The 22740-nt window shown below is 45.0% G+C and overlaps 1 protein-coding gene across 4 annotated transcripts in view; it reads right to left on the bottom strand.

The window, feature by feature from the left end:
- Positions 1-22193, bottom strand: part of KIF16B (kinesin family member 16B) — a 635015-nt gene extending 612822 nt beyond the window's left edge. For all 4 annotated transcript variants that reach the window (XR_011019462.1, XM_068232451.1, XM_068232454.1 and 1 more), the window contains exon 1: positions 21681-22193. Coding sequence is in view for 3 of the 4 variants with exons in the window: in XM_068232451.1 (XP_068088552.1) it covers positions 21681-21727 (47 nt within the window). In the remaining variant the exon portion in view is untranslated. The remainder of the gene's footprint in view (positions 1-21680) is intronic.
- Between the last annotated feature and the right edge of the window lie 547 nt (positions 22194-22740).

Raw genomic sequence — 22740 nt, 5'->3', positions numbered from 1 at the left:
TGCGCGCGTTGCCGGCCGCGGTTTAGCGACAGCTGCCGGGGGCGTGCGTACGTTTGTACGGAATGGCGTCAGACCTCGCGTACGCATGCGCGGGGTTTTGGCGGACGTTCGTACGCATGCGCAGCGGCCAGGATTACGCGCCAAAGTGCAGCCCTGCCCCTATAAAAGGCCTGCTCTCCCAGCAGTCGGTGCTGTTCGTTCTGGCAGCTAGTGTGTGGTTCGCCTGTCTAGCCCTTGAGCTCCGGCCAGCCTTTTACTTGTTTGATCTGCCGTTGTGACCTGGATTGCCTGACTACTCTTGATCTTCTGCCCCTGGTTTGACCCTTTGCCTGATACTTGACCACGTCTGTCTGCCGCCTGCCTTGACCCTGCCTGCAACTGGATTACGTCTGCCTGCCGCCTGCCTCGACCTTACGCCTGTATTCCGACTAAACGCCTGCCTGCTGCCTGCCTCGACCTCACGCCTGCCTCTCGACTACGTCTGTCTGCTGCCTGCCCTGACCTTTGCCCGGACCCGGATTACGCTTACTGGATACTCTACACTGAGGTGTCGCTGTTCTTTCAACCACCAGCTGAGATTATCCCAGTAGTGACCTGGTGCACACTAGGCAGCTAAGTCCAGCCTTCCCTTCGGGGTTTGTCGGTGAAGACCCGTGGACGCTTAGACCCCACTACTGGGCAACATCTCTTCCTGCGGTGGAAGAATCAACAGCGGCCGAAGATATAACAGGGGGACCATTAGAAGCCCCAGGTAAATTCAACTCTTTTTCCACCTACCCCTCTACTGTAGTCCTTAAATAGATGCTAAAATCTATTAAAAATGTATGTGCAGTACATAGAAAGATTCGATCAGATAAATCCCTCTCGGATTAGATTATGATCTGGGAAGATCTATCTTTTGGCCACATTGTGTAGTGTATGGCTAGCTGTACTTCAGATCCTGGAGTACTGCTTTGAAAGAACTGAATAACGGCAAAATATGCAAAACATCACCACAGCTTCATTTAGAATGTAACAAACCCAGAAACTGATAACGGTAACAGCTAAACCAAGAAGCGGCCATGAGGGAGAAGGCGAACGTCGCAGTACAAATCCGGTCACTAAGCAGAAACATAAAACAACCTGTGCCTTTCAATTATGAGGTAGAATATTTTGCATCCTGTGCATTTTCCTCTTTCTTGTGTTCCCTCATGTCATGCAGTATTAATGCGGCTTCTAATAAAGAGCCAGCTACTTGTGCTTTATAGTTAACATATGTTTCTGTGAGCGCGGTTTTCCCTCAGCGCTGTTTGTTTACTAGGAGTTGTCAGGATGGGAGGATCTGACGCTCCGAAGCGCCGCTGTGCAGAACAGCAGCTGTCACTGTGTTTGTATTAACTGCTTGATCCCTCTGAAAAACTGCTGATAATCACACACCAATCTGCTAATATGCAAAAAAATATATATCAAAAGCACAGGAGGGAAGATGTACCTAGTGTCAAGTGGATACAGTAATAAAACAATCACAGCACAACTTAGCCAATTTCTGTTTTCGCAATTAGAAGAACACTGCACTTTTAGCCCAGTTTCTGACAGCATACTTCAAGACTCTATACATTGCGTGGGGTAAATATCCACTTGACATTAAGGCTGGTTTCACAGTGGGACGTTACAGGCGCACGTTAGAGCAGCCTGTAACGCACCCCACCGCACAGCAATGAAAAATCAATGGGCTGTTCACAGTGCCCACGTTGCGTTACTTAGTAACGCTGCGCCATTAAACAACGTACTGCATGCAGTACTTTATAAGCGGCAGAGCCGCGTTAGACTGCTTGCACATGCTCAGTCATGTTGGGGAGGAGGGGAGAGCGGCCGGGAACACAGCGCTAATTAATATTCACTGCACTCAGTGACGTGCAGTGTTTACTTCCTGGAGCGGCTGCTCTGTGCGGCGATTGGCCGGGCGGGACCACGTGATGACGCATGCGTCCAAGAGTATGCATCACGGACGCCAGAGTGAGCTGCGCAACGCGGCTCACTCTGATGTCCACACTAGAGAGTACCAGGCGTTGCGTGAGGGGCACGTTATGCGACCATAACGTCCCCTAAAACACAACATCCTACTGTGAAACCAGCCTAAAGGGAACCTGAAGTGAGAGAGATATATGTATTTACTTTCAAACAATGCAAGTTGCCTGGCTGTCCCCCTGATCCTCTGTCACTGTACTCGCCTCGCAATTTCTCCAACGATTTTCACCATTTTTTGAGTGATGAGCGGTCGTTTCCACAATCTTGTAACATGGCTACAGCCACATGATCAGGCGAACATCGTTTAGCGTGGCACAGTGATAAACGACTGCCACGGTGGCTTGGAACTATCCCTAACGACTCCCACACAATGCAGGGCTGTGGTGTCGGTACAAAAATCATCCAACTCCAACTCCTCAGATTATGAAACCACCAACTCCGACTCCAGATACTCAAAATTGCTCCAACTCCACAGCCCTGATGCAAAGTACCGCGATCACGCCCGTTGTGTGCCGCCACATGCTGTCGTGCATACCCGCTGGCGGGTATATGGATCAGGGAACGCTCGTCGTCAGGGAGACATCGCTGGATCCATCTTCCTGCATCACAAGGTGAGTTCGTAGCTTCATTCTTTTAGCAATAGACCCTGATGAAGCATGCAGATTAGGCGCTCTGACTGAAGTATGACTGGATTAGCATCATGCATGTTTCAGGATTGTGGCTCAGAGACTACTGATGCCAGAAGAAGACTGCTAGGCAGCTGGTATTGTTAAAAAGGATAATAAATATGGCAGCCTCCATAATCCCTCTCACCTCAGGTTCACTTTAAATCCCAGAACCAAGTTCTAATCCTCTTAATCAAACATGTATTGTATAGTCTCAGTTATCCAGCACTGACGGGATCGGCTGAGGCTGGATAGGGGTTTTCTGGTTGCTTGAGACACAATGTTAAAAACAGATACCATGAACTCTGTATTAAATGTTAAAATACAGTCATTGAAAGTATATCAACCTTGGAGGAGAAGAAGTAGAACCCAGTCTTTAAAGAGACACTTAAGCCTAAAAACAAAACTCAGTTTTACTCACCTGAGGCTTCTACCAGCCCCCTGCAGCGGTCCGGTGCCCTCACAGTCACGATCTGATCCTCCTGTCCCCCACCGCCAGCTACTTTCACTTTGCCGACAGGGCTGCCCACGCGCAACCTTCTACGCATTCCCGTCTGCAATAGCGTCCTGCAAAGGGCAATAACAACTTGATCTCAACTATATCATCTCGTAGTGTGAGACATCCCTCCCTGACTCACTGTTTATGGTTATGGGCAACTTCAACAAGGCCAACCTCCGCTAAGAGATGTCATACTATCACCAGCATGTGGCCTGCCCCACCAGGGGCCCAAACACCTTGACCACTGCTACACAGACAGCACTGAAGAATGCATACAATGCTGTCCCATGGGCAGCACTTGGCTCCTCCGACCACTGTCTCATTCATCTCATCCCCACCTACAGGAGGCGCCTGGAAACAGCAAAGCCAGTACTGAAGTCTGCCAAAGTGTGGTCAAGCGAAACTAAGATCCAACTTAAAGCCTGCTTTGACTGCACTGACTGGAATTCCCTTGAAGCACAAAACCTGGACAAGTGGGCAGAGAATGTAATCTCGTACATCAGTTTCTGTGAGGACTCTTGTGCGCCGACCAAATCCTTTAAGATTTACTCAAACAACAAACCGTGGTTATCCAACAAACTACGGCAACTTCGGAAGCACAAGGAAGTGGCACAAAAGTCAGGCAACAAGGAGGACGAGAAACTACCTCAATCGGGAACTGAGAGCTGCCAAAAGGGAGTTCACTAAGAGGATGAAGAAAAACCTATGATCGAATGACTCACAGGCTGTATGGAAAGGACTTAAGGCTGCCACCAACTACAAGCCCCCCAACATGCTTCACTAAGTCCAGAACTAACCGTAGAACTCAGCAAATTCTACTGCAGATTTGAGAGGCAGGCAGCACCAGAATGACACCTGCCTCCACCCACCCTCCTTCAGTCCCGAGAACATTGGCACACCCTCTGTGGAGGTGAGCGAGGCCAATGACGGCATCTCCTGTTCACGTTTAATGCCAGGAAAGCCTCAGGCCGTGATGGCATGTCTCCAGCCTGTCTTAAAACTTGCGCACGGCAACTTCCCCCCCATCCTCTCTGCCATCTTCTCCAAGTTTCTGGAGGAAGGAAAAGTCCCGGCAGGTTTCAAGAAGTCTACCATCATACCTGTCCCTAAAAAACAGGGGGTCTCCGACCTTTACAACTTTAGACCCGTAGCCTTGACATCGGTCATCATGAAGACCCTGGAGTGGGTGTTCCTATCAATCCTTAATATCTCCACCTTGACCCTGCTAGACTCCTTCCAATTAGCCTACAGGGAACATAGGTCCACTAACGATGACATTAATATCAGCCTGGAGCACATGTATGACCACCTGGACACGTATGCCAGAATACTACTCCTGGATTTCAACTCGGCCTTCAATACCATCGGAAAGCCCAGCAGAGGCTTTTTGTCCTCTGGCAAATGAGGAAGTTTGGCATGTCCCAAGAGATCCTGATAAGTTTCTACTCTGCCACCATTGAATCGATCCTCTGCTCTTCCATCTTGGTCTGGTATGCTGGTGCCACTGCTGGTGACAGACACAAACTGCAAAGGGTCATCAGGTCGGCGGAAAGGATCATTGGAAGCCCCCCCACTCGCCCTCCCACACAGCTCCAAGCTGCACTCTAGAGCACTGAGGATTGCCAGTGACCCCTCTTACCCAGGAAAATGCTTTTTCAGCCAGTTTCCATTGGGCCAGAGGCTATGGGTCATTCCCACCCCAACCACTAGACACAGGAACTCTTTTTCCCTCGCCTGTCAACCTCCTGAACTCTCTTCACATACTGCTACTACCCGAAGCTTCCGCCAACCAGTCTACGTGCCCTCTCGACTAACTGAGCAGACTCTTACATGCCACAGCTTGTACTTTTATGCATACTGTGATTTTTTTTGTATCTGGGTTTTTAGCACTTTTTAATTGCATGCGTAAACCTATGTTATTTAATTTTTATTGCACGTGTAAATCTCCTGTTTCAATCCTCCACTTGAGCTATGTATGTATTGTATGTATTGTGGCAAACCCCAATTACAGGCAGGACCCAATCATGCTTGGTGAAATAAACAATTCGGATTCTTACAAAAATCGCTAATTGCTCAAAAATGAGCGATTAGGCCTTATATTGTGGCCTTATATTGTGTTTACAGGCATTCATATACTGCAAGTGTATCAACACTAAGGGCTAGTTCACACTTTTTTTTTTTTCACTGTACAGGGAAGCGATTTAGGAGTGATTGCGTTTTGCGATTCTATAACATTAAAATGCAATCACTCCAAAAACGCTGCATGCATTATTAGCAAATCGCTAATCACTGGCCATCGCTACGGTGTGAACACTACCATTGACTTGCTTTAGCAGCAGCATGTTGCTGATTGCCATTGATCAGCAAATCGCTGAAGAATCGCCCAGTGTGAACTAACCCTAGGACAGCACCTTGCATAATGCTTGCTCTACTGTTACATATATCAGCAGTGAAACACTTCCTCAAAACAGTGGTATAAAACAAGTTGGTCAGTAGGTCAATCTGGTTCAGTGGGCAATGGGCATAGCTTTATGAGGTTGTCATTACCGCTTCTATAAGGTTATTCATCCAACATTGTTTAAAGTGGTTGTGGTGAAGGTATATGCAAGTCCACCATGCCTTCCCTGCACAGGCCAGTGCTGTTGGTGTGCAGTTGACGATCTTCCCCATATGTATTGGAGCTACACTCCCCAGTGGCGGAGACATAACAGCATTTTGAGGTTTTAGCGTAAACCAGAGCCAACGTTCACCTTGCTAATTTGAGTGTAGGAAGACACAGCAGTACATCGCACCTAGGGCTTGATTCACAAAGCGGTGCTAACCTACTTAGCACGTCTAAAGTCTTTAGACGCGCTAACCAGGGTGCTAAGTTGGTTAGCATCGGATTTCTCAATCAGATCGCGCGCTAACTTTGCGCGCGCAAAGTTTTACGCGCGCAAAATTTTACGCGCGCTAAGTCCCATAGGCTTTAATGGGCACTTCGCGCGGTGCGCCCTGTGCTCTGTGCAGTACGCGCGTAAAGTTTTACGCGCATAAAGTTTTGCGCGCGAAAAGCTTGTTTAGACGTGCTAAGGGGGTTTTCACAGGCGTGCTAACAGTTAGCACCGCTTTGTGAATCAAGCCCCTTGTGTTCTGAACATACGAAAAGGTTACATTTCCACTTGGTCTGAGAACAGGAATGGGAGGGTGACAGAATGTATCATCGACACCTCCCTCTTCCTGTCTGAAAATTTGACTTTAGTCAAAAGTCACAATTTTCATGGCGTGATTACAGGAACCGGGGGTGGGGGGGGAATTGAGCAGAGAAAAGGACAATGGCCTCAATTCACTAAGCTTATCTCCTGTCTTTAATAACATTTCTAGAGTTATCACCATGGTGATAAGGCATGTACTAAACTTAAAGAGGACCTCCAGCGAAAATAATGTAATAAAAAAGTGCTTCATTTTTACAATAATTATGTATAAATGATTTAGTCAGTGTTAGCCCATTGTAAAATATTTTAAATCCCTGATTTACATTCTGACATTTATCACATGGTGACATTTTTACTGCTGGCAGGTGATGTAGCTGCTGCTTGCTGTTTTGGCAGTTGGAAACAGCTGTAAACAGCTATTTCCCACAATGCAACAAGGTTCACACACAGGAAACTGCCAGGACCATGGTCCTTAGAGTTTCTTGTGGGAGGGGTTTCACCACAATATCAGCCATACAAAGCCCCCTGATGATCAGTTTGTGAAAAAGAATAGATTTCTCATGGGAAAGAGTGTATCAGCTACTGATTGAGATGAAGTTCAATTCTTGATCACCGTTTCTCTTTAACTCTTCTGTCTTTAAAGTGGATCCGAGATGAACTTTTACTCATTGCAAAATTGTGTCCCTTTCCTTTTGTTTATAGGGCATTCCTCAAGCCAAACACTTTTGTTTTAATACTCTAATTCCCAATAAACTAAAGAAGCCCCGCCCACAGTTTTCAGAGAGCCTTGGCAGTAGCAAGGGCTCATGGGAGTTCAGTCTGGGCAGGAGGAGGGGGAGGTATTACTAACCAGAGATTTCAGAGGAGGAGGGGGGATTAGGTTTTGTGCTGATATTTACAAACAACATGGCTGCTGTCATTGTATCACAGGAAGAAATAATCATATTCTATTAAAGCTGTATGCAGACAGATTTGCTGTTTAAACCATCTAAACTGTACATAAGATATATGGACAAGTTACTTGTTATAGTTAGTTTTTCATCTCGGATCCGCTTTAATTTAAGGATAGATCCCTAAAGTTCACATTATAATCCTTAAAATAACTACAGAATTCTAACGTTAAAGACAGACTGTTAATTAACTGCATGTGAAAATAACTACAGAGGAGGTAACTTAAGGACTGAAGTGATAAGATAACTCTCTCACTGTGAAAACTTGTCTCTACACCTTAATAAGGCAAGATCGATGTGTGGTGGTAAGTTTTCTCTTGCCTTATCTGCAGCATGATCTTAGTGAATTGAGACCAATGCAGTAAGGTATGTGGATCAAGCATGATCATACCCATTATCTTAGGGAGCTTTGCTTGGGGTCAGGTATGCTTTAACTTATACTACATGGGGCTGTGCTGATCCATACTTCATTGATGGCAGCGGCAGTGCCAAACTATGAGCACCACTCAGTAAGTTGTTTGTGTGCAGCACTGTTGTTAAAGGTGGCCATACCCCTTACAATTCTTTTTTTAAATTTATTTTGATTGGATTCAAGTATCCGATCCAATTTTCCAATTGATGGGAAGTTTCAATCAGAATGTTCAAGGTACCCCACATGTATTTTCAAGATTGCCGCAATTTCGGGATAAAAGGTCGCTAACTGTGAAAAAATTGGTTTGTTAGAAAAATCGAAAGAAAAATTTACTGAATAGTTACACACAATTTATTCTGGTTGAATACAATTTCACAATCCATCCCACACACCATACAATTCTTGATACAATTAGTCTGAATTTTCCAACATATCTAAAAGATAAAAACAAAACAACAAGAAATTCGATTGGATTTCTCAATAAAAATATGTTTTGATTTTTCAGGACAACTGATCAAATTGGTGTAAAATTGGATCATTTAATTGTATGGTGTGTGCATTTAATTGTATGGTGTGTGGGCCCCTTAAAGAACAAGTGACACCCATGCTAACCTAGAAATAAAAAACACATATACTGTATAAGTAGATAAATACTAGTTCTACTTACATAACAGATGTATTGCACTGTCCATGTTATGATTCCTGTGAAATTTTATAAAAGAAAAGCAGATATTCCTATTCTAGACAGTTTCCATCTTGGTTACCTTTGAATGAAGCTAATCCAGACATTTCCTCCATCACTCTTTTTTGTCCACTTGCTAATTGTGCATTCGTTACCCGCCCTCCTCCCAGAGTTTTCAGACACTCCCACTGAGGTCTATACTAGGAAATGTACAGTTTTATGTAATTAGAAGGAGTTGGAAATAAAGGGAAGAGGAGGAATATATTATAGATAAAAAGACCCCCAGCATGAAACTGTTTGGCAATGGCAATGAAAGGGCGAGTGCTCCTAAGGTATGTGATAACTCCAAACCATAACAGCAGAAAACGTTTTGAATTCAGGATTAGCATCTTTATCACTTAATACACTCAGACCAGTTGCTGTTGAAATTAGATTTTTATGGTGACAATACCACTTTAAGCCTTTTGTAAGCGCTTGTGATTTAAAAAGCTCTTGCTAATGTAATGCTATGGGTGTGCTTCCACTTGAGGGATGTGATTTTTTTTTTTTAAATTCCCGATAGCCTTACAAATCAGAAGCTCTTAGGCCAGGTTCACATTAGCGTTTTTTTTGCAGATTGGAACCGGAACGTATATTGTACGAACGGAACGGATGTGAATGGATCCAATGTTAACCTATGGATACATTCACATGCGTCCGTTGTTATGGATACATTCTGTACATTCTGGTCCCCGGGCCTAAAAAATGCTGCAGACCCTAATTTTCCGGACCGTTCTGCCCAGCGGAACAGATCCAGACAAAAAATACTGCAGTATTGGGGCAATGGGAAACGGAACGTGGGGATGGGGGCATGTGCCGACGCAAATCTACCGACGGGAGGGTGAGGGAGGGTGCAGCAGCCGGGCGGGTGGGCTAGGGAGGGTTTATACATACCTAATTTTCAGTAGTAGCCGGCGGTAGAGGCTTCCGTCTTCTTCCACGTCATGTGACTACATGACGCGTCATGTGACTAGTCACATGAAGCGCTGTGTAGTCACAGGGGAAGAAGAGGAAGCCTCTACCGCCGGCTACTACTGAAAATTAGGTATGTATTTGCTGAGTGAAAACTGATCCGATCAATCATTGATCAGATCAGTTTTCACTATGTGAACAGGGCCACGGACTGAGTCATCCGGATCTGGTGAAGCGGAGACCGGATCAGCCCACCGGATCCTTTTGGCTCAGAACGCTAATGTGAACTGGGCCTTAGAAAAGGCTGCTAGTGGGTCCCAGGCCTAAGGCCTCGTTCACACTGCCAAACGCAGATGGCTGTGCGACTGGAACCCAACGCGCCGGATCGCACTGCCATCTGCCTTTCCGTGCGTTGCGCTTTTGATCCCATTCACTGATCCCTCCTACTTTTGCCAAAAAATATGTGCAGCAGTGCAATAGCACAACACATTGCTGCGCAGCACATGAAGTGTGATCAGACAGTGCAGTTTATGCACTACTGATGTTCTAGCGTGTCAGCCACTATACGCATTGCCAACATGCTCGCGGCAACGCATACAAGGTGAACAAGGCCTTAGGCTGGATTCACACTAGTCTGGTATTCTGTGCATTTTCTGCATAGGAAAGCTAAGAACCAGTGTTAATCAATGGGCTAGTTCACACTTGAATGTGTTTTTTAACATGCATAAAAACAACTGACAGCTCTCCTGTGACAGAACAGGTGTATTTCTAGTTCCAGGCTCACAAGCAGCAGCTTTACAGCCTGTGAAATTACGTTTAAAAGCATATCTGAAATGTACAATGAAATGGGAACAAAGAGCTATTGTTGTAGATCACATGAACACAGCCGCTTGCAGCTGAGAACCATGTCACATTTTTAAGATTATTCCTTTGTTCCAAGTCCTGTCAAGCCAAGTTTCACAGTTTTACATTTCACATACACAGATATTTTCACTTTGTACCTGATTTTTGTTTCTACAGTGCTAATGAAGGCATAAAGGACTTATAACGCTGTATTTCTATAATGTACCTCTCCAAGTACAGCTGAAGTGAGACGCGCATTGTGGCTGCCATATTTATACCAGTTGACTGAAACAAGCATGCAGCTAATCCAGTCAGACTTCAGTCTGAAACACCTGATCTGCATGCTTGTTCAGGGTCTATGGCTAGAAGTAGAAGGATTGGTTCACACTTGTGACAGCAGGGACCGAGGGTAGGAACACACTAGGCAGAATCACATCCTCTATCGCATATAGATAATTTTATTGTGATAAGTAGTGATACAGTTATTGGGGAGTGAAAAGGACACTTATGACTAAAAAATAAAAAAAGTTTTACTCACCTGGGGCTTCTACCAGCCTGCAGCTGTCCCGTGCCCAGACAGTTTTGCTCAGATCCTCCTGTTCCCCGCTAGCAGCTACTTCCGTTTTTGGCAACAGGCCAAGCAACGCAAGTGATTCTTCGCGTTCCAGGCCGCAATAGCAATATAGAGGGCGCTATTGCGGCCAGGAACGCTAAGAATCACTCGCGTTGCCAGGCCTGTCGGCGAAAGTGAAAGTAGCTGCCGGCGGGGGACAGGAGGATTCGAGCGAAACTGCGTGGGCTGTGATGGCTGCAGGGTGCTGGTAGAACCCCCAGGTGAGTAAAACTCGTTTTTTTTAGCCTTAAGTTACCTCTTTAAGGACAACCGAAGTGAAAATGAATCGATGAGAAAAACAATTGTATCTATCCTCCTTCTCCTAAAAATGAAATTTTTAGATATCCCACAGTTTTATTTTATATTTAAATCTAGTTTTTACGGTTTCATTGTCTCTGCTCAATGACACATTCATTAAAGTATGCTAGAGCTCAAATCTGTGAATTATTGATCCTTGTTATCTCTTTCCTGCTCTCAGAAGCCATTTACTGACAGAAAAGTGTTTTATGGCTGTAATTACTTATCAATGAGGGTTATGCTATAGTCTGACCCAGTCCAACCCGGACAGAAACTGACTTGCATACCTGGGGCTCGATTCAGTAAACCGTGCTAAGTGTTAGCACGCCTGTGAAAAGCCCTATATCATGCCTAAAGTTAGTTTAGGCATGATAAATTCACATCTAAAGACTTTAGGTGTGATAACTAGGGTGCTAACTGGGTTAGCACCCTTTACTAAATTCACATCGCGCGCACAGTCCCGCACGCAAAACTTTGGGCGCGCACCGCGAAAACAGCGCACCCGATGCGCCTATAAGGTCGCATTGGGTGCGACCTTAATGTCGCACCATGTGACGTTAAAGTCGCATGCAATGGGACCTTACAGGCGCATCAACGCACCGTTTTCGTCGCACCGCGATGCGACATTTCGCGCACACCGCGCTGTGGGCATGCAAAGTTTTCAGTGTGGGACTTTGCGCGCGATGTAAATTTAGTAAACGGTGCTGACCCAGTTAGCACCCTAGTTATCACGCCCAAAGTCTTTAGGCATGCTAACTGGGTTAGCACCGTTTACTGAATCAAGCCCCTGATGTTTAACTCTTTCAGGCAGAGAAAGAAAAAAAGGAACACAGACTACCGGTAATTATTTGTATGCTCGGCACTATACATACCCATGTCTATCTCGTCATGTCACCTCGGTTGTATTTTAATAATGTTTTGTGTTGCAATGCATTTAAAACAGTTATCTGCCTCTTCTCATTCAATAAGTTCAAAAACATAATGCAACACTAGACAACACACTGCAGCAGCACCCTCCCTGAGTGCTGGAGAAAGGAAGTCCTAAAGTGCACCTAACAATGTGCTTCATGCTCACCCGAAAACTGATCAGTATTAATAAAATTTACCACAGGCGGTAGAACAGCAGCAACACACTTGTATGTATGTCATGGTGAGAAACTATTCCACTTTTATGAGAATGTAATGTTTACGACTTTCAAAATAAGAGTAGGAGAGCTGCTTTTTATTGATGGGAGCCAGGTTTGATTCAAATCTGCTGAGATATCCTATTTCAGCTGGCAAATACCAGCACATCATAATTATCTCAATTCTTTCCCATTTATGACTGAGGTTATTCTGAAATAGTGTTAATTATTCCATCAATCCTATACAACCAGTCCTATGTCAGCCAAGGTTTCCTGCAGGTCCTCTAATTATATGAGGGTTGACTTTTGCCTTTCTGGCCAGCAGTTCAAACTAAATGGTTTCTTGGTCTTTCAGATCTTTATTTAAAGAGGAACTCCAGTGAAAATAATGTAATAGAAAAAGTGCCTCATTTTTACAATAATTATGTGTAAATGATTTAGTCAGTGTTTGCCCATTGTAATATCTTTTAAATCCCTAATTTACATTCTGACATTTTTACTGTTGGCAGGTTATGTAGCTGCTGCATGCTTTTTTGGCAGCTGTAAACAGCTATTTCCCACAATGCAACAGGGTTCACAGACAGGAAACTGCCAAGAGCACGTACTTTTCTTGTTTCTTGTGGGAGGGGTTTCACCACAATATCAGTCATACAGCGCCCCCTGATGGTCTGTTTGTGAAAAGGAATAGATTTCTCATGTAAAAGGGGGTCAGAGTTTCTCTTTAAAGAGAACCTGAGGTGGTTGTTGTTGTTTTTTTTTGGGGGGGGGGCAGATGAGAGACAGAGGCATGTTCTCTGCCTCATGACTTGCCTCTGTGTCCCTGCCAACCCCCCCTCCCCCAAAATATCACGGAAACAACCACTTTGCGCTCCAAAAATTTGCCAGGAAAATGGCAACGTGGGTACATAGATTTCCTCTCATCTTGGATTCCCTTTAACTGCCATGACAGTGTTGAGCAGCAGAAATTTCAACCAAAGAATTTAGCAATATTTCTATAGCCGTCCCCTGCTTTGAAGGCATCAGTCTTTGCTCACTTAGGGCTTGTTAACACCAAGGGAGTTTTCGTGTTTTTTTAAAGCGCTTGCGATTTCAGAAATCACCCTAAAAGCACTTGTGCAATGATTCCCTATGAGAGTGTTCACATGAGCGGTTCGATTCTGATCCGCTCACCGAAGCGCTGCCTGTACCATTTTCTAGGCGATTTTCCTATAATGGAGGTTATAGAGAAATTGCAAAGTGCTTCGTATAGCGATTTCCCAAGCGCTTTCACAAATAAATACATTGTATTTATTCATTGCCAGGTACAAGAGTTCACTTCCTCTGCAAAAGCGCTTAAAAAAAAAAAAATCGCATTATACAGCGCAGGGAAAGGCGATTTTAAAAATTGAAAACAATTGCTCAGCGCTTGAAAAAGCACTGGCGATTTATGATGTGAACAAGGTCTTAGGCCTGGAACCCACTGCAAAATGCAATCGCTAATTGCAAGCACTAGCGTTTTATATGAGCAATTTGTTAGTGATTTCATGAGCGTTTTAGGGAGCGTTTTTAAAAGTGTATCAACTTGCCAGCGGTCGTGTAGCGATTAGCGTTTTAAAGTCTGATTGGTCCTTTCAATTAATTTTAAGTTTGTTACAGTGTGCATTAACTTCAAAACACTAGCAAAATCGCTCCATGCAGGTTTTGATGAGCGATTACGCCAGCGATTATATACTTTACATTGAAGCGCAAACGCTAACAAAATGCTACATGTCCTGCACTTGCGATGTTTCAAATCGCAAACGCTCCTGTGGAAGTTGCCCCATCCATTAACATTAGCTGAGAGTTTGGGGAAAACGCTAGCGTTTTCAAGCGCTCCCTAAAAGCTCACAAAAACGCCCTTGTGGGTTCTAGCCCTTAGAGTGGCCCATGGCTATTAACAATCCAAAGATTCAACAGTGACAGAAATCATTAAAGCAAACCTGAAATGAAAAAATAAAAGTTAAAATAAAACACGCGCACTTCATACTTATCACCCGCATAGTCTAGCCATCAATCTCTTTCGCATCTCCAGCGTTCTATTTGTCCACCTTTCAGAGGGACAGTCCCTCTTTGGGAACCACCCAATCTCTCTGTCACTCTTTCTTCCTCATTTGCCCCTCTTTCAGGACTCATGTATAGATCTATGCAAATATATGGATTTTTCTACTGAAAATGTGTTTATTAGAATTTATATAACTTTATTTCTATCCTTTAAAATGTATGTATTTCTTATTTTTTTCATATAAAAGGAAAATGAATAAGAATAGAAAGGACCACTGTGGTTTGAATTGTATAACAGAGTATATCACCGCTTCAGCACCTATGGAAGCGCCCAAACTTCCCTGATGCCTTCCTCCAGTGCTTCAATACAGACACCCAACAAATATAGAAGAATCATTTTGGCTTAAAAAAAACAATTAATGTTTAATTAACCACCTCGGCGTTCTGATTCCCAAGGATTTCTGTGCAAAAAGCGGTACATTTAATTTTCAGCACCTTTTTTCCTGTAACTTACCAAAATGAGCCAAGCAAGAGTTTAGTATACATTCTGAGTATAATAAAAGTGTCAAACACTAATTCTTGTCAAAAATAAAATAAAATTTATTAATGGCAAACTGAAATACCTTGCATTTTTCCTCAATGCAGAAATATAAAGAAAATGCAGAAATAAATAAATCAATGCAGAAATAAATAAATGAAGGCAGAAACAAAATTATACAGGGTTCAAGTGTACTTTAGAACACTTCTTTAGTGTGGTAGATCTTGAAGCATGGTAATGCGCAAAGTGCCACGTCACAATCTGGACAATAAGTGCGGGTCTCCTTCCGCATCTTTTTGCCATCCTTGTCCTTCTTATTGCAGCAAACAACGCACCTTCTTGTAGGGTTTGCTTTCTGTGGGGTCGGTGGCAAGTACTCCACAAAGTGTCTCCCTGAAAGCCGTGCCGGATTCACGACATATGATGCCCTGCGCCCCGGTCTAGATGTTGACTCTGGTAGGGGGTACTTCATGCAGATTGCTTCCGTCAGCTGCCAGACAAAGTCATGGTGGGGTACAGGCCTTACACAGCTTTGCTTGTAGAGCACATAGCCATTCCACAAGCACTGCTCAAGTAAGTGGCGGAAATTTTTTTTATAATATTTCCGCTGCTGCTTGCGGACAGCCGGATAGAAAGTCATGGCTCCATCAGCCCTGTCCACACCCCCCATAGTGTTGTTGTAATCCAGTATGGCTTTGGGTTTATCCACCTCCTGTTTACTCCTGTTGGTGGTGCGGACAGTCTCGGCATTATGAATAGTGCTGAGGACACATACATCACGTTTGTCCTTCCACCTTAGAGCCATCATTTTGCCTTTCTGCCAGGCAACGACCTCCCCCTTTTTCAGCTTCCTGGCAGAAAAGGCCGGCGGCAGATTGCGACGGTTAGCCCTCAAGGTACCATAGGCATCGGTTTTATGCTGGACCAGGTAATCAAAAAGTTCAGGGGAGCTGTAGAAATTGTCTGTCGTCAGGCAGTACCCCTGATCCAGCAATGGCTCAATTAGGGTTAGGACAGAGGAGGTGGCACACCCAAACTGGCTGAACTGAGGGGCAAATTTGGTGCCTTTGCCCGTGTAAATTACAGAGTTCCAGATGTACCCGGACTTGGCCTCACATAACATAAACGACTTCACCCCAAAGCGTGCCCTTTTTGATGCAATAAATTGCACCCAGCTCAGTCTCCCCTTATATGCCATGAGGCTTTCGTCAACCGTGATGTCGCGATCTGGAACATACACAGCCTTGACGTTCGCAACAATCATCTGGTATATGTCCCAAATTTTTTTCAGCTTGGGTGCGGGATGGGTGGCCTCATCAAACTCCTCGTTGTTTCCGAAGTGCAAATACTTCATGATGAGGGTATACCGTGGCTCGGACATAACAGATCCAAAGAAGGGCGTACTGAGGATCTTATTAGTGGTCCAGTACCACTTCTGCAGCGGCTTACCAACAACTCCCTGGAGGAAGACGAGCCCCAGGAACACCCAGATGTCGTTGCTGGTCACAGGTTCCCACTTCCTGCTCCGCGAGAACCTGGGTAGAGAAAATTCCTGCTGATGTTGCGCTGCATAGCGATTCGTCTCCTCAACGATCTTGCGGATGACGTCATCAGTCAGGAAGAGCTCCAGAAAGGACAGCGGACTCTCGTCGCACGCGATCTTCTGCCCGGGTGCCCCTGTGAAGGGGAACCTGGGTGGCGGAGCTTGAGTGGGGCTCCCCAGCTCACACCAGGTGCGTGCGACCGTCACTGGCTCCTCGGCTTCCTCATCACTGGTCTCCGAAGACAGGTTACCGGGAACCTCGCTGTCTGTCGATTCCTCTAGGAGCTCGTCTTCGCTGTCGCTTGCCTCGAGGACATCCAGCAACTCCTCGTCACGCACACGCCTCCGGGAGGACGAGGCCATGACCCCAAGCAGGGTACGGGGTCACAGGCAGCGACAAAAAAAAAAAAAAAAAAAACAGCAAAAGCAAACGCACAGGGATCACAGCGTCTTGAAAAAGACGGAAAGCAATACGCAATCTGACAGTAATATGAACGAAGCTAAGGCTGGAAAAAAAGCAGTAATCGCACAGAAATCGCACAGAAATCACAGATGATAGCTGACAACAGACTAACACTGGACGCTGGGGACTCTGAAAGAGGGAGAGCCAGTAACTGTTCAGGGCTTTTATTGAGAGCTGACAGGTGTTTGTGTTTGTGCAAACAACTTTTGAATTATAGTAGCATGATTGGATTACATAGAGTTTGTTTCCCTATGTAATCTAATGATGCTGTCGCCGCGACGGACACTAGGGGGCGCAGGAGCCGGCGTCAGAGGAAGTGGCTGGGCTACGCCATCTTCCCTGACTGCCGGATCTCCGGAGAATTACGGAGAGAAGAGGGGAGCGGGGACCGGAGGATCGGGGGAGCCTGGGAACGGCGATCAGAGCCCAGCAGGAGGGAGAGGGAGCCCCGCAGCAGCCGCAGCAGCACAGAGAAGGCGGCGGAAATCACGCGCTGCACAGCGGTGAGTGGGGACAGCGCTGGACGAGCTGAGCTCGTCCAAAACACTAGCAGCAACTTTTTCTTGGACGAGCTCAGCTCGTCCAGAACGCTAGGGTGGTTAAAAACTAGGCTCTCTAATGCTTTTGTATCTTGTGTCTTTGCAAAATATTTTTGTGTGCGCGCCCCCTTATTTTAAAGTAAACCAGTCCAACAGTGACGTAGAGTGACATAATGCAGAGTTGCTTGTATGGGTGACGTAGTTATCATGGAAGTTAAAGAGACACTGAAGCGAAAAAAAATATATGATATAGTGAATTGGTTGTGTACTATGAATAATTACTAGAAGATTAGCAGCAAAGAAAATATTCTCATACTTTTATTTTCAGGTATATAGTGTTTTTTCTAACATTGCATCATTCTATAATATGTGCACATTACACAACACTCAGCATTCAAAATGAGTCTTTCAGAGCAGTCTGTGAAGTAATGACCTCTCCTCTAGCAGAGAAAAAGTAAACAGTTAGCTAACAGTTGAGATAATAAAAGTCATATAACAGCCCTCTCCAGGACTAACAGGGCTTAGTCGGAGAGCTTAATGGCTTGTTTGCATAGAGATAACAACTGGAGTTTCTCAACTCTTCCTGTACTGGAAACAATTACACTCATGTATCTGATCTTAATGTTTTATTTCTTAGCTGTGCTACACATACAAATCATAATATCATCATTTTTTTCTTCGCTTCAGTGTCTCTTTAATGTCAAAATGGGTAAGACAAAAGATTTAAGTAACTTTCAACAAGGGATGATTGCCAGTGCAAGAAGAGCTGGTGCTAGCGTCTCAGAAACGACAACTCTTCGGATTTTCTCGCCCAACAGTATCTCGGGTGTTTAGAGAGTGTCAGATGAGAAAGAAAACTTCAAGCGATCAGGACTATTCTGGTCAAAAAAGGCTGGTGAACGAGAGAGATGAAAAGCAAGTAGCACAGTCTGCAGCAGCAGAAGAGCAACAACACGACAAATTATAGCTGAATTCAATGCATGTCCATCACAAAGCATATCCCAACACACAAGACGGATGTTGCAAAGGATGGACTTTAGTAGCAGGAGACCATCAAGAGTGCCTTTGGTATCACAGAACAATAGGAAAAGATGCCTGTTGTGGGTCCTTGCCACCATGCTCGATCTGTCTAAAATTGTTTTGAGGAACATCAACCTGCTTCTATGGCCAGCTCAGTCCCCTGACCTCAATCTCATTGAGTATTTGTGTGATGAAGTCGGAAGATCAGTTAAAAGCTGGGAAACACCACCACCAATCTCACCCAACTTATTGCCTCCATTATCTCAGCATGGGCCAACATTCCGCAGCAACAGTATCTGCATCTTGTTAAGTTAATGCCAAGAAAAACACCGGCTGTGATCAGAGCCAAAGGCGGACCAACTCGTTATCAGAGGTTGTCTCTAATTTTTGGGGCACTCAGCGTATGTACCCCATGTTTTGTATCTTACTGTAAACAATGCCACAGAATCTGTTACTGTTTTCTAAATTAATAATAATCGTCCAATCATTAACTCTGCCGACCTTGAAAAGGCTCATGTGGCACAGTTTATAGGAGACTACAGAAATGAAGTCATGTGGTGTGTATGGGCTATGCTCATGTCACCCGCTGTCTGTTGTTCCTTATGGGTTTCCTGTGTGTTTACAAGCCCAGCTGTTATTTGTGTTTCACTCTGGTACACATTATTCCAAGTCACATTCCTGTGCACATGTAACCTGCCTCTGGAATGTAACCTCCCCTATCCCTAAACCTCCCACAGAGGCCTGTCATCCATTTTTCGGATAGGACGGCATAATTTAATTGCCTCAATTTACTTCACCTGGCATGTGTGCGGACACAGTGGCATCCTGCTTAAATCGTGTGGGAAAGGTTTAAAAACTCTGCCACTGTTTTGGCTCTTATCGTACCTTGTTAGGAAACATTTAAAGTGTTCAGCAGGTACTACACAGAGATTTTTCTCATCGATTCATAGCACATTTGATCAGTCTGACAGAATTTGCAAGAAATCTATAGCTTAGCAGGCCTCATTGTTCATAATTTTAATATATTTTTGCCAGAAATCAAATAAAAATTACCAATCTGAAAATATTGCTGCAAGGCACAGGGGGAGAGGTGGCAGATCAACAGTCCATAGCAGTGCACTGCATTCAACGTGTACCCAAGACGAAGCTCGGATACAAAATGATATACTTCCCTAAAAAGAGGGAAGCCTCGGGATCCTATTGAGGCTTCCCTCGGTGCTCTGATGTCCCCAGTAGCTGAGCGCAGCCCCCCGGAAGATTAGCGACAAGGCATTGTCAATAATATCGGGGCCGCGCAGCTCCTCTTCCTGCAGTGTGGCCGAGCAGTAGCCATGCAAGCCCACCCACGCATGTGCAGTAAGCAGGAGCCACTTGTGTGCCATCAGCTCTGTGCTACTGCGCATATGCAGCCGCTCTTGTAACACAGGAGGCGCGTAGCCCCAACTGGAGAGGAGCCACGTTCAGCGACGGGGACATCGGAGCACCGAATGACCTGGTATGCCTTTAAGCAGCAATCAGCAGCCAAATCCATTGTTCACCTCCTTTCCTGCCTGCAAAAGCCGCTGTATCGTTTCTGGTACCATCCTCCGTTCGTCACAGATGCAGAACATGTTGCTCAGCTGTTGCCTAGCGACATGTCTGTACTGTATTGGGGGTCCCAGGATAGTGTTTGAATCTGGCAGGCAGACAAATTGAGGGCCAATTGTGTATGTGTGCACAAACTAACACCATGAGATTTCCAAGCTGCCACAAAGTCAGCAGCTTGTCACCGGCGAGCTTCAGCGTCAACGCAGCAGAAGTAATGCAAGTCAATGGGCGATGCATACCTTTTAAAAAGGTTAGCGGCGCACATGTACAGAAAAACGGGAATACATTGGGGATCCCGGGGAATTCTAGTGACGTACTTCCTGTCCAGCAAGGGTGCTGGGTGGTGCTATGCATATGACCATGTCATCGCACTCTGCTACAGGGTCATATGTTAGTGATTTTTTGCGTTACAGTGGAGCAGGGGCATCGCATTCCCACTGCAACGCAATCATTAGATGTACATTTTCTTGATCCTAATCTCTCACCTCCTTGTATTATGTGGTCAGACCCAAACAGCTTACTATAGAGGTAATAAGACTACAGCTCATAACGTTTAAACAACTAAACTTTTTAAAAGTAGTGAAAAGTGCCAAATATTCTTCCTTTTTCAGTGCCCAGTACTATAATTTTTCATAGAGTTCTCAACCACAGCCAGAAGGAAAAGATCAGCTGTCACCGGAACAGGTGTCCCCATGATCGAACTAACCCCCATCCCCTATTGTGATGACAACTGTAGACTGTTGGAATTCTTGTCACTTTTCCTCCTGGTGCCAACTGTCACAGCAACAGGAAGCAATGAAAATATTCCCTATGGAGATAAAGACCACAATAAAAACCTGTCAAAGGTTTACGCGTCTCTCACTTTAAAGCTAAAGGGTAAAAACAGTGCTGGCTGGTGTTCTATGTTCAGAAAACACATGAAGCGCCAGTTCACTCGATCAATCACTGCAGATTTCATCTACTCTTTGTACCATAACAAATCAATAAAAGCATTGTTCTGATTCTACATATTAAACTTTACGGCTATTGTGCAAAATTGGTGTTTTGTGCAACATGTGGGAAGCAAAGCTCCGTTCCTTGTCGCTGGTCATTGGTAAGATGGCATACCGTGCACGATATCCAGTAGGACTCAGCTTGGCTCCCATTATTATGATAAAACCGATCCTCCACGGACACAATGCAATAATCTGAACTGGCTCATTGCAGCTAGAGATGTAGGCGAACAGCTCGCCGCGAACAGCAGTCCCTGTACTACTTCCAGGTTGCAATGTACCGGAGTAGAATGCCTGCCCGTGTCTGCATGCGTCTTTTAGTACGCATGCCCTGGCCCGGCGGTGCACATCATTGCCATCAGGGAAGCTCACCGCCGGGCCAGGGCATGCGTACTAAAGGACGCAAGCAGATACGGGCAGGCGTACTACTCCCAAACTTTCCCAATGGACTTTCTCGCTGGCTCACTTCAACTATAGTAGCGCCGAGATTAGCTTGTGAGCTCCTCCAAAGATCAGATAGCGAAAATACTTGTTTGTACTCTGTAAAGTACTGCGAAAAATATGGCAGCGCTTTATAAATGCATAATAATAACAATATACTGCTATGCCAACATGCAACAAATCAATGCATTACTATTTCTAAATATTTAAATGCGTTTAAAAAAGGTATACAATAAAAGACATATCTTAAAGGCAATTTACGATCACCGCTTATCCTACAACACAGCAGATCGCGCCTTACCTGCGGTTCATCGGTCGGACTCGCACTGCCACCTTGACAGACGCCATGTCTCATGCCTGTGATCGGGTGGGCTCACAGCGAGCGCCTAAATCTTCGCAAAATGTCAGATTACCAGGAAAGGGGAGCTACTTGACATTAGTAACCAAGGATCTAATAGACAAGAAGCAGAGGGGGTACTTCTGAGTGTGACACTAATAAACCATAAATGTACCCATCACTGTGTGGGCACAGAGGGCTAGAGTCATGGGGGACAACAGGATATGTGGCACTGTCACAAGTTCAGCATGCTGTACTGGAGGATAGTCCTGGTGGGATTCCAGGCTGTAGACACAAGCAAGCAATAACAAGGAAACAGGTGGAGTTTTCTGGAGTCACAGTCTAATTTAAGCTTCCCAGCTGTCAGATGGGGCTTGCTACCTCATGATCTACCTAACTGATACGTAATTCACTAAAGGAAGAGTGCAGAGACTAATTACACCGGCTGCTCCACCTCCTGCTCTCTCCTAGTGTGACGTCTCCCCATCCACAAGCTCTGCTTCGTCATGTGACACAGCTTTCTCCAGCTAGCCGGGCAAGGCATGCTGGGAGTTGAAGTCACTAGCTCGACGATCTGTGGCAGAGAAACGAGAAAGAATGACTACAAGTTCCAGCAATCACCTCGCTCCATTTGACAACAGACAGTTGAATAGTTAATTGTCATGTGGGTTTGTGAGCGCAGGTCTTCACTCTTCAGGAAGAGATGGGAAATAAGGAGCTTGCTACAATGTTCCAGCAAGATACACATAAGTGTAGAAATTGTGTCAGCGTATTAAAATGTCTTATTATTGCTTCGAGAGTAGCGCTTGTTTCTCAGATATTAGTGATTTCTACAAGCAAAATGTGTGATCAGTCATTCTGGATTGAAAGATCATTTCTCAGGAGTTCTGGGTGACAACTGAATTGAGAAAGTCAAATTTTACTTAGTTAGAACAGGAGGTATTTACACACGCCATCTCCATATGGCCAAGAAGTAAAGCCTGGTACACACTTTCAAGTTTGATTAGTCAATCCCTGACCAATT

This window comes from Hyperolius riggenbachi, chromosome 4, assembly GCF_040937935.1.
Source record: "Hyperolius riggenbachi isolate aHypRig1 chromosome 4, aHypRig1.pri, whole genome shotgun sequence".
NCBI lineage: Eukaryota > Metazoa > Chordata > Amphibia > Anura > Hyperoliidae > Hyperolius > Hyperolius riggenbachi.
This window is presented reverse-complemented; position numbering and strand designations above follow the sequence as displayed.